We start from the raw sequence: 18,423 nt of genomic DNA, 5'->3' as shown, positions 1-18,423 counted from the left end.
TTTTCCCTTTTCTAACCGGTGTCCCAAATACTGCACTTCGGTCAGACAGTACTGTAACTTGCTCGGAGATACCTTATGTCCATTTTCAGCTAAATGGTTCAATAAGGCAATGGAATCTGTTTTACAAGCTTCCTCAGTCTCTGACGCAACAAGTAGGTCATCTATGTACTGGACCAGAACTGAATTCTGCGGCAGTACTAGATTTTCGAGATTCTTCTTCAACAACTGGTTGAAGATGGATGGGCTGTCTGTGAATCCTTGTGGGATTCGACACCATGTTAAAACGCGATCTTCCATTTTAAAAGCGAAAAGGTACCTGCTCTCTTCATCCAATGGGATTGAAAAGAAGGCCTGGCAAAGATCTATCACTGTGAACCATTCTGCTTGGCATGGTATTTGAAACAGTATCACAGATGGATTCGGTACCACTGGACAACACGAAACAACTATATTGTTAATTTTTCGAAGGTCCTGTACTATCCTGAATTTCCCACTAGGTTTCTGCAACCCCATAATCGGGGAGTTACAAGGACTTCCCACGATTTCTTTTAGTATTCCCTGCTGAATCATTGACTCGATCACAGGTTTTATTCCTGCAATCGTTTCCTGGGACAATTTGTACTGAGGGGTTCTGGGAAACTCGGCATTTGGCTTTACCATTATTTTTACTGGTTCTACCCCTTTAATCAATCCTATTTCCTCTCCTGTGAAGTCCCATACCTCTGACGCCACTGCATCTCGTAGGTCCTGGGGAAGATCTTCTACAGTCAGAGTAGGATATAGTTCTACGCAAGATTTTGAATTGGCTACCTTGAAAGTAGCATCATCGTCTGTAGTCTGTACCTCCACTCCTTGCGGGGTGCAGTATATTGTGCAGTTCAATTTGCACAACAAATCCCTTCCTAACAGACATACAGGACTCGAATCACAAACCACAAACTGATGTTCATTCATATGGTTTCCTATCTTCACGGACACTGGTTCAGTCAAGGGACTAGTCATCCTTTTGTTGGCAACTCCTACCACCTGAATTGTTTCCCCTGACATCGGTAAGTCTGGAACCACCGCTGATCTCAGAGTTGATCGAGTAGCTCCAGTATCCACTAAGAACGTTGTAGGACACCCTGCCACTTCAGCCTCAACAAACGGTCCTCTTTGATCCACCTCTAGGACTGCCCCGAGGGTACAGTCCTCTTCTCTACTCACACGTTGTCCTGTCAATGGATCAATATAATAACATTTTTCTTCCTCAATAAAAAGAGGCACCTGTTTAAAGACCTTTCCCCCTGTCGCGATTTTCGGTGGCTGTGGAAACTGAGCTCTTGGAGCCGAAGTCCCCCCTTTGACCACCTTGCTTCCTGGGACTGTCGCCTTTTGAGCTGGAACCTCTTGAACTTGCTCTTCTAATTCTAGCTCTCCATTTTCAGGGTTAAAGGGACACTCGCGTCGCCAATGTCCCACCTGGTGACACTGGTGGCACTTTGTCGTCTTCTTTAAAGTGGCAAAGTCTACTCTAGATCTCTGGCCTTCTTCATTATCCTTGTTCTGACCATTTGGCTTTCGTCCCATTCCCTGTTTCTGTTGTCCGCCCTTTCCGGCTGACTGCATTTGCACCACCATCAGCTTCTCCTTTAGATTTTTCTTTTTAGAATCTATTTCGTCACTGCAGTATCTCGCATATCGCAGGATCTCATCTAGTGGTTTGTTTTGCCAACAAATTAAATGTTGTTGAATCATCAAACAAATATCTGGTCTCAGCCCCAAAACGAACTTTGACACAAACTGCCCTATGTCTTTGGGATCCATTACATCTAGTCCACTATACTGTTTGAATATTTTCAGTAATCTCTCATAAAACTCGTGAACTGTCTCCTTGGGTTCCTGCCTTGTTCGGTCTATTTTTACCCAATCTATATCTTGTGGAGGCACTTTATCCTTTAACCAGGCTATTACTCTTTCGTACTTCTCCATGACACTGTCCGATGGTCCATTAGTTCTAGCATTCCTCTCAGGCTCTGTATTTGGCCACTGGACACTAATCTTGCACGTTACCCACAAATCCCCTGGAACCACTATGTCGAACAAAGTGTTCAAATCAATCCACAATACTTTGGAGATCTTTACAAACCTTTCTACCTGCTTATACCACTCGACCGGGTTTTCCCTCAATTTCGGAAACGAGTTGGTAAATGCAGCCAAATCTCCCCTACTCCATGGTACATGTACATAGTTCCCATTTGATATTTCCCGCAAAGGGAATGCCTCCATCTGCATTACCCTTCCCTCTGGGGTCATCCCATTTGTACTTCGTCTAGCTGTACCCCTTTTGGACCATCTCTCTTCCCATTTGTCCAGATCTCTCCACACCCTTATTCCCGATATCAACTCTCTTATGTGTGTTTTTAATCCTGTAGTTCTCTTTTCGTCTAGGTCTTGGTCTGAGTACTGCAACCTATGGTTACTCTGTAATGTCTTTGTTCTGGACAAATCTACCATGTACCTGTCTGCCAAGTTAGACAGTTTCTCATGAATCGCTCTAGCCTTCCTAGTAGTATCCTTCGCTATGAACAGCAGCTCATCTTGTTCGTACAAATCGATCCTTTCTAAAGGCACCGTCCCTTCTATAATCTCGTCTAGATCGGATTTTAGACTGGAGACATCAAGCCTTTTAACCTTTATCGCAGCTTTCAGTACTTCGGCTCTAGGTGCTCCTTCCACCTCTCTCCCATCCCAGCTCCTAGTCCTGCGCCTAGGCTCTGGTGAGTTATGTGGAGTCCTCCCATGCTCCCATCTCTCTAGGTCCCATGCCTTTCCATCTTCTCGGGGTGGATGGTGAAACACTCCTTCGCGCCTCATAGCCCCGCGTTCCCCCTCCTGTCTAGTTTCACGGGATGCATGGTAAGATATTCCGTTACTCCCTCTTTCTTCCTCATGCATCTGTGACCTCCGATCACTCAATGTATGACGTGACCTTTCACTGTTCCCTCTTTGCCAGTGCTGTACACTTTCCCCAGGTGCGTGATGAGTGCACCTAAACCTATCCCTGTACTCTTGTGTTCTTTGGTCTCCCTCGGTTTGCATGAGGCGAGACATCTCCTCACACTCCATACTCCTACCATTCTGCTCCTGCTGTTCCCTCCCATTCATAGGACATGTAACTCCTCTGTTCTCCTGACTTTGACCTTCTCGGCCCTGACTGCTTTCGCTAGCCCCGCAATGAGATACAGTCCCGTTACCTCGACTTTCCCACTCGGGTTCTGTTCTTGACCTATTACCCGGGATTATTGCGGACCCATCCCATTCTCTCAAGTCCGCTCTTAATTCTGTATAGGATTTCGGCCGTGGTCCCCTCAGGTCCATCGGTCCTCTCTGACCTCCCTGTCCTGTGTTGAGACCCACAGTTGTATCGAATGGGGTGTTCCACGTTACCGATCCTGGCAATTGCTTCCATGCATTTGTCACGTTATTCCTCCTTTCCATCTCAATCCTTTCTCTATCTAACCATGCCTGCTCTTCCCCTCTCCCCTGATCTGGATTGTAAATCGACACTATAGGTCCTATGGTAACAGGTACTTGAAGAGCATCCGGTAATCCAAAAGACTCAACCTTTTCGTTGTTTGGCGTCTTTTGTACCACAAACCTTCCCACTACACTCTGTACTGTGTTGTTTTGAGGTGTCTCCTCGCCTTTGATAGGTGTCCATTCCGATATAGGGAGTGGTGTAAACCCCTCTATGGCAGTCCCATCTTCCCTTGCGAGCCCTCTATCTTCAATTTCCCCAACTCTCGGAGGTGGTCTGTCTATCAACAATCTGTTTATCACATTGTCCTCCGAATCGCTCTCCTCATCCTCTTCCATGAGGTTCCTTCCACCTACCACCTCCCTCATTGGATACAACTTCTCTACCTCGATAGCCTGTACCCTCCATCTCTTTGCTTCCTCATCCCATTTAGAATCTCGCACTGCTCTTACCGATCGAGTCAATCTTTGTTGACGCCTGTTCAAATTCCTATCGTGCGCCGCCCTAATCCATGCATTAAGGGCCTCAAACTGGGTTGGTCTAGGCGAGGGTTTCAATGAGGACATGGTTGCTTTTAGCCGATGTAACACCTCTAACTTAAACGTCCCGTACTTCGGGAACTGCATTTCCTCATTTCCTTCCGTAAGCTTATTCCAAGCCCCAATCCATAATATCGTATGCAGCCCCACATTCGCTGCCATATAATGAGCTGGTGTACCCTCCGGCGGTGCCTCTTCCCCGTAATAATGTTCACTTCTTTTTCTTTTAAAAATCCCTTTCAAACACTTAAAGCACTTCATGATTTCTCTTTTCTCCGCGTTTGTTTACTTCCTGATGACAATCTACCAATCACCGCGCTGTTCTCGCTAACTGGCCTATCCGGTCGCGGCTGTCCTCCGACGTCACTCTAGCCGCCCAACCAGAGCGCGGCTCTAGCTGACGTCACACCAACCGCTCAATCACAGCGCGGCTCTAACCAACGTCACACCAACCGCCCAATCACAGCGCGGCTCTACCCGACGTCACCCGTCCCCCTTTGCAGCAGTTCCCCTCCTTTTTCAGCTCGTCTCCTCGGTCATGCATGCATCTCATTCATACTCTGAAAAATTATTACTTCCGTCCAAGCGATCACCTTTCTTGACTGTACGCCCACAGTCTTTCTGTAGTTGTCACCTTAACTTGACGAAATGTCTTTCCGTTTACGTCCAGACAATCGCCTTCTCTGATAGGTTGCTTACACACAGTAACTTTCGACCAGCGTCCGTTACTCATACGCTCACTCTTACACTCCCCCTATCTCGGTCCCACGGCGGTCAATGGTACCTCATGACTTCCGTACTATAGTTGACAACTACTCTGGATGTTCGATACACCCAAAACCACTTAAGCTCTGGCCTGAACTTAAGATTTGCCAGTTCACCCGTTTACCAGGTAACCAGTTCACCAGGTTGCGCGCGCTCACAACCTTCTCACAATCACGCTACAGGCATTCAACTCCGCAAGACATTACACTACAAATACAACACAAAACACCGCAATCTGTTCACGCATGACCCTTGTTATACTCACTCTCCTCCGATACTGCTGCTTTTCTCGCCCCGTCTGCACCTTCGGCGCACGATTCTTCCGCTGCTCGTCTCTCGATGTCTAGGGGCCTTGGGGTAAACTAACCTCTCTAGATTACCTTCCTCAAGAAGATAACCATCCTAACTGCTACCAACTGTTAACGCGGGATTTCTGGTTTCTAGTTACCTTACCAGATCCCAAATCAGGTCGACTGGATCGTTGGTACCTGTCATTGAGTAAAAGGCAATCTACTACTAGGTCAATCAGTTAAGAACTTACACCACTCTAAATGACCACTGACCAATGATAAAGTTCAAAGATTTAATATAAAGTCAAAGATAACTGAAGATACAAACTTCTCAAGATGAGATTTAAAAGGTATACTGGTATCACTATAAACATAAATTCTTTGAATAATCTGAGTCTACAAAACAGAATAATAAGTACAAGATCGAAATTCATCAGAGTTGCAAGAATGGATACAAGTTGCAACTTAAGAGTCATTACAGAAAAGAAAATTCAGGTTAGTCTGTCCCTACACTAGACTAAGTGACATCCCTACTTAACAAGATCTTTACCCCAAAAAGGTGTCAGCCGTGGTGACTTCCTAAGAAGATCACGCACTTCTCCTTGTCTCTTCTGTAAATCGGTCTCTTGTGATCAGCCTATCTGCCTACCCAACCGCTCTCTTAGGCTTCCAATATCATCTGCTCTGCTCTCCTCCCGGGTCGCTTTCCCTAATACAAAATCACATTTCCGACAGAAACGCCCCTCGGGACGCCCCTCACGTGGTGCAGTTTTGAGCGGCAAACTCCATGATGGTACTCTTCAAGACCCTCGTTAAAGTTGACCTTGGTTCCCAGGCTTCTTCTCCAGCGCGCTGGTACCCCCTGAAATTCCTGGAAACTCCTACAGGCCTGCGCCAAGCGCCACTGAACAAAGCCCCATTCATTTCGACTGATTAGGACCCCTCGCACCTGCATACAGACCGTCCTACAGTGGGCCTCAAATTCCAGACTCCACCATATCTATAGGTCATAAAACATATGTAAAGCACTGTACTTGGCGCCTCTCGACTCCTTCTCTAACGAGCACATTGCAGATCAAAGAAACGACATTATCTGTTCGAGCCTACTTGATTTACATGAAGCGGGTCCCTGCACTCTGAAAACATTTAACTTGATTTAAACAGTATTCTTAACTAACACACGTTTCTATAATGCAACACATCTATAAAACATATATTTCAATACTAAATTCGATAATACATTTTGGAAGAACCATGTTAATCCCACCTCACATTATTTTAGCAGCACTTTTATTTTTACTTGTGAATTGCCATGAGGCCTACACAATTTAACTGGTTTGCAAGATTCCACTTAACTCTTACATGATCACTTAACATGAGAACGTGAGGTTTTCATATTCATTCCAACATTTCTACATTAGTCTTCACATTGCTATGATTATTGTTACCCTACTTGAACACTCTATACATTTCACTACTGGGTATAAGACACTCTGGTGCAAGGTATACGTTAACTAACTACGTGCTTGTAAATATGGTGCACTTATACATTGTTCAGATTTGTGCTCTCTCAGTTATGCCGTCCTGCTGCTTATTCTGTGGCTCTGAAGTGTCTGAGTCAGACTTGGGAGTAGATTGTGTTGTCTCTGGCAGCGGTTTCCACTTCTGTGGCTCGCACTGGCTCAGCTCTGGGTGCTACCTCAGGGTTCATCTTCCTCGTATTCTATTCAACTGAGAAGCATGGCAGGAATGTGAAGTTTTACGAGACGCGAAGGACGCTAATGCACAAGCTCCTCATCTGGCGAGGCTGCCCTGGCAGTGCCCGCTGCCTTTGTTCGCCTGACCTTGAGCATTCAAGCGCCCCAGTTGCAGAAGCCGACGCTTGCGCTTTAATGAAAGTGTTTGTTCTCCAGTATCTGATCAGAAAGACTTTTTATAGTCGACCCACGCATTGTGTAAGGAGTCTCCGCGGCATGTTTTCCCGAGCCTGCCTCCGGGCTCGATGCCTCTTTTCTAGCTGCCGTTGGTTGTCTTCTGGTGACCTGGTCAGGGCTCTTCATTGAGGACAGCCAAAGTGTGCAGTGTCTCCCGTCAGAAGACAGACTTTCCACTGCTCCATTCCAGTTAGGCTGCACATGTTGCTGTGTCTGAAAGTGTTTCATTGTAACCTAGTTCAGTCTTTTAAATGCGTTGTGTCTTTGTCTCCTAGAGACCATGAACCAAGCACCTCCATCAAAAAAACTGGAAGATGTTGTCCAGCTGGCAGAGCTCTGCATTGAGGTGCTGCAGCAGAATGAAGAGCACCATTCAGAGGTAAGGCGATGCCATGAATCCCGGGTTTGTGTTGGGCCGCGCACTGTGAATCCCAGGTTTGTGTTGGCGCGCGCACTGTAAATCCCATGTTTGTGTTGGCGCGCGCACTGTGAATCCCATGTTTGTGTTGGCGCGCGCACTGTGAATCCCAGGTTTGTGTTGGCGCGCGCACTGTGAATCCCATGTTTGGTTGGCGCGCGCACTGTGAATCCCAGGTTTGTGTTGGCGTGCGCACTGTGAATCCCAGGTTTGTGTTGGCGTGCGCACTGTGAATCCCATGTTTGGTTGGCGCGCGCACTGTGAATCCCAGGTTTGTGTTGGCGTGCGCACTGTGAATCCCATGTTTGGTTGGCGCGCGCACTGTGAATCCCGTGCAATTTAATGTGATATATACAGTGGCAGTAATTTTTCATTATTTTGTCATGACACACATTAATACTGATTGCCCAAATGTCTCACGTCGCCAGCTTAGTATCCAAATCCTAATAAAGACCAGTTAACCTTTGAAAAAGATTTATCACTACTCTGCACTCCGTGTTGTATGTTTTCTAATTACTTTTGATCCGTTTCAATGGAATGACGACTCTTGGTCAGTTCAGGGCCTGACACAAATGATAGACAGAATGGAAAACTATAGGTCATCACTTGTTATAAACAATATTGTTTTAACTTAGGGGCCGATTGTGGGAGAGACCGCAACCGGCAGGCTGTTGGTGGTGGTCTCCCCACCATCAGAGACATGTTTTCCGCCTACCATATTATAATGGTGGGCGGGGTGACGGCGGTTGGAAAGTCCAACCGCCACACATCCGATGGGCTCCTTGAGCCTGCCAGTGCAGTGGAGGAGCTTGTAATCCCTAACATGTTGGCGGTGCCTGCCAGGCACCACTGTAGGGATTACAATGTCTCTTTCCACCGGCCTTTCATGTCGGTTAACCCGCTTTGATAAGGCAGGCAGAAAGGGAATTTGGGGGCCGTAGTGGTCCCCCTTTCCTCCTGGCCCCCAGATGTGGGATCTGGGGCGCACCTAAGGGTCCCCCTTACAAACCTCTGCACCATGTTAGAGACACTGAATGGTGCCTGCCAAGTAGTGTAGGGACATGTAAACTGTCCCTTTTTGCATTGCGGCAGGTGCTGCAGCTCCCGTGGTGGCGGTCGCATCAAAATACCTATGTTGGGGCCACCGACAACCTGCAGGGCAGTCCCAATCCCCAATAGGGTGGTGAGCAGGCAGACATAAATCCGCCCACCATCACAATCGGGCCCTTAGATTGGTAGCCTTAGCTAAAATATATAGATACTTAATACAATTCTTCTTTCTTTATGTTACTTGAAATGTTGATGGAGCTGTGTGCAATGGCACTGCACAAGAATAGGAAGGTTGTCATTTAGCATCTTAATTTTTAACAAGGGATAAATAATAATAAATAAGCAATGACATGTGCTCATCAAACCTGCTTTTACTCCATCAGCATGAGCCGACCTTCTGTTTATGCTACTGCAGTGACGCTATCCATTAATGCTGCATTTACATGTTATAAGAGCTTAAAATACGGGGAGTGGGTGAATCTCTGCTTTTACTAAATCCTGGCACTGGAAAGCATCGCTTTTCAAAGCCACCTCAATGTAAGCTGAAACTTAAGAATGAGCAACTTTTTAGTCGACAAGTTGAGGCCACGTACTACATAGGAGGAAGAACGAAAGAAGAGATAAGGATGTCCTAATTAGCGGGAAATTACACACTTCATTGAAGAAGATAGTGTAGGGCCTGGAAGTAGCGGTGCACTGGGTACTACCGTACCCCTCTAATACCTATGATGGAATTCAGAAGACAAATGAGAAATACAGATATCTTTAAATCTTGTTTTTATCTGGTCACATTGGTGCTCGTTCAAGCAGTGGCTTAGCTAGAGATGTTCCTGCCTGGTGAAATCCCTGAGTTTGCTACCCACTGATGGACGTCAAGGAAAGAGCTGGGGGTGGAGGCAACAGACAACGATGAGCGAGGGTGGAGGTGACAGATGACGATGAGCGGGTGAGAAGGTGACAGACAAGGACGAGGTAGAATAAAATATAAAAAAAGAAAACTTACTTTGCGCTTTCTGCCCCCCCCCCCTCCAAAAAAAGTGACCACCCCCAGCCTCCCTCACCACTATGCCACTGCGTTCAAGATAGAGGTTTTCTTACTCTGATTCCAAAACGAGAGGATTTTGTAATTTGAAGGAGGTGACAATCTTACTGGGGTACAAGGAGTGTTAAAGAAATGCTGCACGATGTCAATTTTTTAACATGCAAAATATTTCAAATAAACATATGTTAACTGTACAGTTATTTCAAAATATATCAGCAGTTAAGAACGCACAAATGAAGCACATTGTGGTAATTCTGAAGTGTGAAAGAAACAAAGATCCCAAAAGGATCAAAACAAATTAAGCCTCTTGACTGGGTGATGCGCAAATGATCAATTTGAGCTGAAACCCAATTTCCTCATAATATTGGTTGTTAGATATATAGTTTTTTTAGTACACTTCCATGTCTGTGCACATTTATTGTTGATTTCAATTGAAAATGCACTGCCTATAAATGACAATGCCCTACAGTGCCATGCTTTAGTAAAAAGCACCACTGCCTACATACTACATACACCCATACCATACTCCTGCTGAATGGGCTTTGCTTATTGGCTGCACTTGTTCCTTGTATAACACTTGACGTTTTCACTATTCCTATGACTTAAGTGATGTAACAATGATAGCACCCTCAATCTGAAAAGTGTTCCAGCTCCACTGGAAGAGAGACACCCGCCAGATGTTTACTTCTACATAACTCATTTTTAAATTGAACTATATTTTTGAAGCATTTCAACCCTGTTTAAGAAAGTGTATTTTCACAGATCTGAAGAAAAGCTTAATCTAAGCTTCCCTGCAACCTGTGAACAGTAGAAGTATTAAACTGCCATGCCATGTAATCTAAGAGCTGTATGACCCCCTCGCTTGTTATCATGCATGTTTAGCATCTTCCCATCGAGAGATGGTAGCCTTCAGTTGTAATCACGCCTGTGCACCCACCTTTTTCTGAGTGGTTTCAACCGTCACTAGTGATCAGACATGTACTGAGAGCTCCCTTTGAACGGTACCAGCCTTACGTCTTCATCACACAAGCGCAAATGGCTCTCTTTGAGAAATATCAGACTTCATTTTTCATCACAAATGTGTGTTGTCTTCTATTTGAGCAGCACCAGCCAAGAAATGAGCTATTTTATTATAGATGGATCCCTGTAAGGGATGCAAGCCTCCTGCTTTAAATTCTATCACTCAGGTGTATCCCCCATCCTTCTGATCAGACTTGGCTATGGTACATGCCTGTGTACTGTCTTCCATTTGAACTGTACCACCCTTGAATGCTGTTCTTGCATCTCCAGACAGATCCCTGTCAGCGGTCCCAGCATTCAGATGTGATCATGCCATTTTTAGCGTAACTTGCCCTCACTTGTGATCAGGGTTTTGCTCCCTACTCCCAAACAGTGGGCCCTTCCTGAGCACATGATAGATAGATAGGAACCACCTCAGCCACACTACTCTTGAGAACTCCCTGCTATGTGGCGTCTGTCATGCCCTCACCATCCGTTTGATGCCCGCCTACAGCGCAGGAAAAGAGCCCCTGAAAGTCCTTCCTACCAGTTTAAAAATCACAACACATGCCAGTAACTAGCAAACAGTCGCTTCTGACATAATGGTGCTCACAAGCTGTGCCAAAGTGCATTTTCCAATATGTAGAGAAAACATTCACCTATCAATACCACGGCTGAGCGAAAAATGTGTAATTTCATTTTGCTTAATTTCGCGAAGTCACTCAAAATGCAAATCTTGCATGAACGCTATATTTTACCATGGAATAAAAATGAAGGAGTGAACGCCTTTGACGCTATACAAATAGCACAAAAAGCACAGTACCACAGAACAAAAGCCACTCACAATCTGTTCGTTGGTGTTGTTCCTGTGCTCAAGTGATAGGATTTTTACCTCAATTGGCTTGAAATGACACAATGTGGCATACTGGCTCAATTTTATGAGTCTCTCATAACAAGTGTAACACGAAATGCCAGAAATTATGCAAGATTACAATAGAGTAACAAAAACTTTGCCCATGCCTAATCAATACTGGACTTTAATATTGTGCATGTGTGCACAAAAATAAAGCCCGATGCGGTTTTTTCCACTCCAAGAAACAGTAGAAATGTCATCATAGAAATATAAACTTGCAGCCAATCATACCCGCAGGTAAGCCGAAGTCATGTTGGATATTGTTATAAATATGATACTTTTAAACATCTGCTTTCTTCTCGCACAACAGAACCGAGGTTTCACTGGCATCTGTCAAGTGAGAAAATGCTATGGATATTTTATTTTAAACTACAGAAACAGCTGTTTCAATCATCAGAAACAAGTCCCCGGGGACCGGTAGCCTACCTTGGAGTCAGCAGCACACTGTACCAGAGCGAACATGTATTTTTCCTGAATAATAAATACATCGTTTTATTCCAGCACATTTTTCATATTTATCGCACAGATTCAAACTCAACATCATCCGACTCTATCATAAATGTTATTTTACTTTTTGACTTAAATAATTCTGTTAAACATATATTTAAAACAAATTGCCCTAATCAAAATGGTTTTCTGAAAAAAAGAGCCCTTTTAAAAATATTAATGATGCTTTATTAACCATCTTCCTACATTGATATTTTGGAATAGTATTGAAAAAAGTGGTTACTTCCTGAACAATCGTAATGTCGTGAACCTTCTTATCATAGGTTCACAAAAGAACCGCACCTTTTAAATAAGGGGAACTGTGGTCAAGCCTAAGCGAGTTTGACGAAAATGTCTTTAATTAAGCGAAATGAAGAGTAGAAGAATCATTGTGGACGCTGACCTCATCCCATAGGTAGGGGGCAGTGGCACATGGCACATAAAACTAAAACTCACAGATGGGGCACAGTAACACTCACACGGTGAGATTTAACATAGTACATAACTCACAAAAGTGACATTGAAGGTACATCATGCAGTCTTATTGTACACAGTAACATAACTCACACAGGGGCAAGGAAGGAACACAGCAACACACCCCACAGTGACATGAAGCACAGTAATACAGTGACACAGAAGGAATATAGCTTCATAATTCACGCAGTTTCTTTGGACACAGTAACATAACTCACAAATTGGCATAGATTGAACACACGAACATGAATCACACAGTGACAAGGAAGAAAAACTGTGCCATAACTCACACAGTCATATGGAAGAAAAAGCAACATAACACACACACACACATGAAAGGAGCACAGTAACATAACTCACACAGTGACAAGGAGAATACAGTAACATAACCAACACAGTAACCTAATTCACAGTGGGAAGGAAGAAACACAACACCCACAGTGACAAGGAAGAAACAGTGACATAATGCACGTATGTCTGCATAATTGATGTCTGCACTTAGCAAGTGCAGACAGCAATGGATTGAGTATTTTTATATATCTTTCATTGTACTCTAAACTTTATATTTGCTGACAACATGGAAGGAACATGGTACGGAGACTCTCATTGTATTACAAAATGTGTGTTTGTGTTAAGAAAAAAAGGAAAGAAATACTCTAACATTCAGGATCATTGCATGGATTATCTGCTCCACAGGTAAAAATGCTCTATCAAAAGGTCAATATTTTCTGCTCGTGGATGGGTTGTCCATAGACTGGGCCATGAGGTGAAAAGAAAGGGTAGAGAAGAAATATACCCAGCCCTCCCATGTCATGACCCAGTTCATCTCTTGCGAACCTATTCAGTGGAAGACATCATCGTTCAAAAGAAGGGTGTGATTGTGCATTTTGATCGACACTATTCTGAGACAAATGCATTTTCTATGTGTAATATATTTTTAAATATATGTGATAAATCAATTTATGGCATTACTAGTGACAATAAATATCAAAATCTCTCTCTCTCTCTATATATATATATATATATATATATATATATATATATATATATATTATTTTTTTTTAAATACTCAACGAACCCACTGACATGGCAGTAAGAGGCATTTGAGGAAGAGTCGCCTGACTCAAAACGCGTCATGCCTATGTACCTCCTAATAAAAGAACAAACCAAGTATTTCTGATGTGGTCCTTGCAGCGTTGCATATAGCGCTTGTTCCTGTTGGATATATATATATATATATATATATATATATATATATATATATATATAAAATATCACAGAACAAAAGTCTAATAACATTTTACAATTTTGGTAATAGTGCTTACATTTTAAAAATAATATGGAGAGGGATCAACGGGTAGCCTTTTATTAAATATCTTACATGTTATATCCAACAAAAAAAACTTTAAAACAGAAATTATGGAGAGGAATAAAACAGAGCAATACAAGTTCTGCTGGCTGAAAAATAAGCGTAAATATTTTGTAACCTTGCATTAAATATCTTAAATGTTATATCCAACAAAAAAACTTTAAAACACACATTATCTATACAATTAGATTGGAAACATTTCTTATATAAATTAAATACAAGCAGACTACAAAATACATAAAAAGCTGTTAAGGAAGAATAGAACTGTCCTTATCGCAAGCCTGTTGAAAATTAAAATTGGAGGCTGATCCATTAGGAAAGAATATGAATGTGCAACAACTGAAGGTACTTTTTGGTAGCAAACCTATAGGTGTTAAGGAAACACTATCCATTCTGTGTTTATGCCAAATGTTATTCCGCCACATTCCCCCCAAAAGTTTTGAGCATTTTTCAAAATAGAGTAATTTGCTCAAATACAACAGATGAGGGAAATACTGTTTAACTTGTGACTCGACCATGGAACTCAAATGTGGGACAAGAATTTATACCACAAGAAACCCGCCCACATGTGCAAATACCAAACAATGACTCATTGAGAGTATGGGGCCTCTGCCAATCAATTGCAATCAGAATTGATGTGGCAATAAGCAAACCTCACTATTAAATTGTGTTGCAATATTACAAATTCTTCATTCCAAAACTGGTTTGGTCCTCACAAAAGCTTCCAAACACATTACGTTTGTGTAGCCAAATTAAGGTATCTATTTTTTGCAATGGTTGAAATAAATATATTATATTGTAGAAGTGCAATAGAACTCTGTAGATATGGCTCCATCACAGTTCCTATACGAAACGCCTATCTTGAGTATATTGTACTCCATTTCATGAAACTCCTCAAAGCTTTTCTAAAATCTGATTCAACCACTTTGACTCAGTCTTGGGGAGGTTCATGAAGGTGTATCAAGAGAAGCAACACTTGCAGGATATCACAAAATTAATGCCCACAAAGAAAAAAAACTGTAGTGCCTACAGAAAAACCTGGTGTTTGAATTGTCGCTAAACATGGATGTGATGTGACCTGTTCCAACTTGAATTCCTTTAGTGATTAAGCAAAAACTTGCTCAGAATTGTTTGCAAAAAACTAGGGTTAAAGTGAGGCTGTAAAAATATTGGCATTTGACGGTTGTAATCACCGTTGCTAGATGATGATCTCTGTCAGTCATATTCAAATTTTTGAGAGGACGATTCGTTGGAGAAAAGCTACTGTTTAGTGGTTTTTTCCAGCATTAAAAAAATTGTGAGTATGAGAAGTAATCATGATTTTGGTGTAATGGAATTTTTTTTATGGTGGCAAGCTGAGCATTAGTGGTAGACAAAGGGTGAGATGACATTCCTGAGAGGTTCGGAAAATGCAATTTTTTCTTGGGGGAAAAAAGCATTTTCTGAGTTTCCTAGTTGCAAATTTGGCTTTCAATGCGAAGTAAAGGGTTAATGAAAAATCAGTAATGTGGCATGGAAAATATTATCTTAATGTAGAGACTTTGATGGGAGGCATCAGAAGGAATTTTTGGGGATTCAGAAATTGCAATTGTGGACTAAAATCATGAATTTAAAAAAATGAAAAAGAAATGTTTACGGTGTCAAAGGTTCCATGGATTCTGGCTGCCTTTGGCCTAGAACTTAAAGACCTTCCACAGCTAGTGTGGGTTGGAAAATGGAATTAGAGCCAGCTGGGCATGGTCAAATGCGGCGGACAGCTGAGTTGGATGTGATGGGGCAGGGCACTGAGCAGAACCCCATCCAAAGGCCCCCATATGTCTGCAGTTTGGATGAGATAGTGGAGCCCATTGTGTACAGGGGAAGGTCCTGTGCAACAGATTTGTGTGCTATGAATGTACACAGGTACCCCTGCATGTGACTAAAGGCTTTGTGCAGCTTTTTCTGGGTGGTGTGAAGCTAAGTGCTGCATTTCATTAAGGAAACAAAGAGAGACTTTGTTTTTTGGGAAGTTATAGTTCTGCTCATACCAAATACTGTTTTTAAACCATTGACATGCTCCAATTACTCTAATCTGCAAAACCCATAACTCGTGTCCCGCACTATCCGCAACTCATCACCTCACATATGATGACAGCCTATGCTTAAAACCAATATTCCTAAACCTTGGTGAATGCTGATGTCACATGTGATCTTATCAGTGATATCAGTAGTGATGTCATCAGTGTCAATTATAGTAAGCACAAAAAGCAACTAGTTACCCAGTAATAGCTACGTCAATACAGACAGACAGCAGAACAAACCTCAATAACATTATAGGCTAAAAGAGTAGACACAAGGAATCCCAGTGCAAACAGCAGGAAGCAATAAAGTAGAGTCACTTTTTTTAAGTATCGGTGAACGTAACTCACAAAATCCCACATAGCGTAGTCACGCAGAATTCTCCAGGAATTCTGCAAGATGCGTCTCACACATGTTGCTTCAGAAAAATGATGCTGGTGATGCCTCTCTCACGCAAAAAGACTGCTTACAGCACATCTTGTTGCTCAAGCATGCAGCCATTTTGTTTTTAATGCCTGCTCCAGCCTAGTAGTCATCTTGTGTTCCTACTTCCTTAGCCACCATCCAACCCAATTCACCTCATTCCTCTCCATCATTCACCATTTAAAATATATATTTACACTTTTTTATTAGTTTCCTACTTCCCTGTGCGATTACTTACATTTTTTTCTCCTGGTTAGACTTTTTTTTATCCACCCCACCCAAACCCTAGCCCTAGCACGAGGGAGTGATACCCTGCCACTTGTTTAGTGAGGTGGAGGTGGCGCCGCTAGTTAGGTCGAGCTGGAGTTGCATCCGATAGGATGCTCCAGTTTGACAACTTTAGTCAGCCGTCTCGGGGGAATTAGGGACAGGAGGGTGTCACGCGCTTCTGCTGCTGGATTTGACTGCTTGAACGCGCACGTCGGCTCCGTCCACATTCTCAGCAACATGCGTGCGCATACACACACAGACAGACACTCGCTCGCTCACACACACACCCTCCCCCCCCACAGTCATCGGCCTCTTTTAAACACACACACACGCATACACACACGCATACACACAGACTCCAAGACACATACACACGCACGCTCACACACATACAGAGCCCCCCCCGCCGCACGCGCACACACACATGCCCCCCGCCCTCGCAGCTCAGCAAAGGCCCCCACTCACCGGTACTCGTCTCCAGCTCTCCATGCGAGGGCTCGTTGCAGGCGGCGGCGGTCTCTTCCTTCGGTGCGGGGCTCTCTCACCTCACGGGAGCCCCGCTAGCGCCAGCCGCCCTTCTCCTCCTGCCCACACGTCCCAGTGCTGGGTAGGCTCCCGCCTGGGCTTCCGGTGTGTCTTGACGTCCCGCCCCCGGCCTGTCTGACTTCCGCCCGGGATTGTGCACGCCACGCATGAGTCCATGACTTCCTGCTGTGTCTTTTGCACCTCGAATTTTAAGTGTTACGATAATTTTTTTCAACAACCAAAAAATGTCAGGAATGACAAAAACATGGCACAGGAAATTTACAATTGAAAGCGCACTCGTCACTGATACTGTTTGTTTTTGTGATTACGATTAAAGGAGCCGGTATGCACTGTGGAAAATGTCTTTTTGATTACAACAAGCATTTGCAATGCAATAAGTCTCGCATTTACGTGCGTTTGACCTATTGGCATTGTAAATGATAATGGCTTTTATTTATGTTTTAAAAACCAAAACATAAATAAAAGGCAATGTCATTTACAATACCAATTGCTCAAACCTGTGTGAATGCGAGACCTATTGCATTGCAAATGCTTGTTTTTTATATGCTGTACCAACTCCCCCTCATACTTGTAGCAGGCCCGGTAGGGACTACAGCCTAGCAGAGTGTCGGCTGAGGTATGGGAGAGTGCAGACCTGCATGCACCAACATCGTGAGGTCTCCTGCACCCAGCAACAAGTTGATGGACTACTGGGCCAACATAATCTACCAGGAGCAGGATTTGCTCCACGATATTGGGCTAGGTAAGTGTAATTTTGTAAAACAAAATATTTTTAATATTTTTATTTAGGACTTAGCACTGTCGTGTAACACAGCAAGTTGTCTTGCTGCATTGCACACAATTTTGACAAATCTGCCGCATGTTAGCAGTGGACAAGGTTAATTTCAGGATTTTTATTGTTGATGTGTGCCCTGCTCATAAATATATTCACATTTTGCACCATAGTATACCTGTGTTCACTGTCCTTATTTCAAAGGAGTGCGCATAGATTTTCTGTACACATTTAGGTGTTAACTGTGAACTGTGCATAAGGTCTACAGAGTAGTCAGGCATGTTGCCACTGTGCTAGCATGACAGGAAGGGTGAAGGACTGAAGGATTGGGAGGGATGTGGAGTGGACATCACGTGAATTTTACAATGTAACCCGATTGTGAGTTAGGTATATTCTTAGGCTTTAAGGGATGTTAGTTATTAGGATATCTGATATCATGGGTTTTGGCATCCTCTGTGCCATTATGTTTGCTAACACGGTTTCCAACTCCATGTCGTGCAGTATGCGAAGGGAGAATGACTTTGCCCATCGATAAAACAATATGTGAAGTGAGTG

At 43.4% G+C, this 18,423-nt stretch overlaps 1 protein-coding gene across 5 annotated transcripts in view; it reads left to right on the top strand.

The window, feature by feature from the left end:
• The window catches only part of CADPS2 (calcium dependent secretion activator 2), a 2,489,915-nt gene that overhangs the window by 1,984,873 nt on the left and 486,619 nt on the right, over window positions 1–18,423 (top strand). For all 5 annotated transcript variants that reach the window (XM_078680818.1, XM_078680809.1, XM_078680789.1 and 2 more), the window contains one exon: window positions 7,324–7,427. In XM_078680818.1, the coding sequence (XP_078536944.1) occupies window positions 7,324–7,427 (104 nt within the window). The remainder of the gene's footprint in view (window positions 1–7,323; window positions 7,428–18,423) is intronic.

Source organism: Lissotriton helveticus, chromosome 1_1, assembly GCF_964261635.1.
Source record: "Lissotriton helveticus chromosome 1_1, aLisHel1.1, whole genome shotgun sequence".
Lineage (NCBI taxonomy): Eukaryota > Metazoa > Chordata > Amphibia > Caudata > Salamandridae > Lissotriton > Lissotriton helveticus.
Note: the sequence above shows the minus strand (reverse complement) of the source record. Positions and strands in the feature narration are given on the sequence as shown.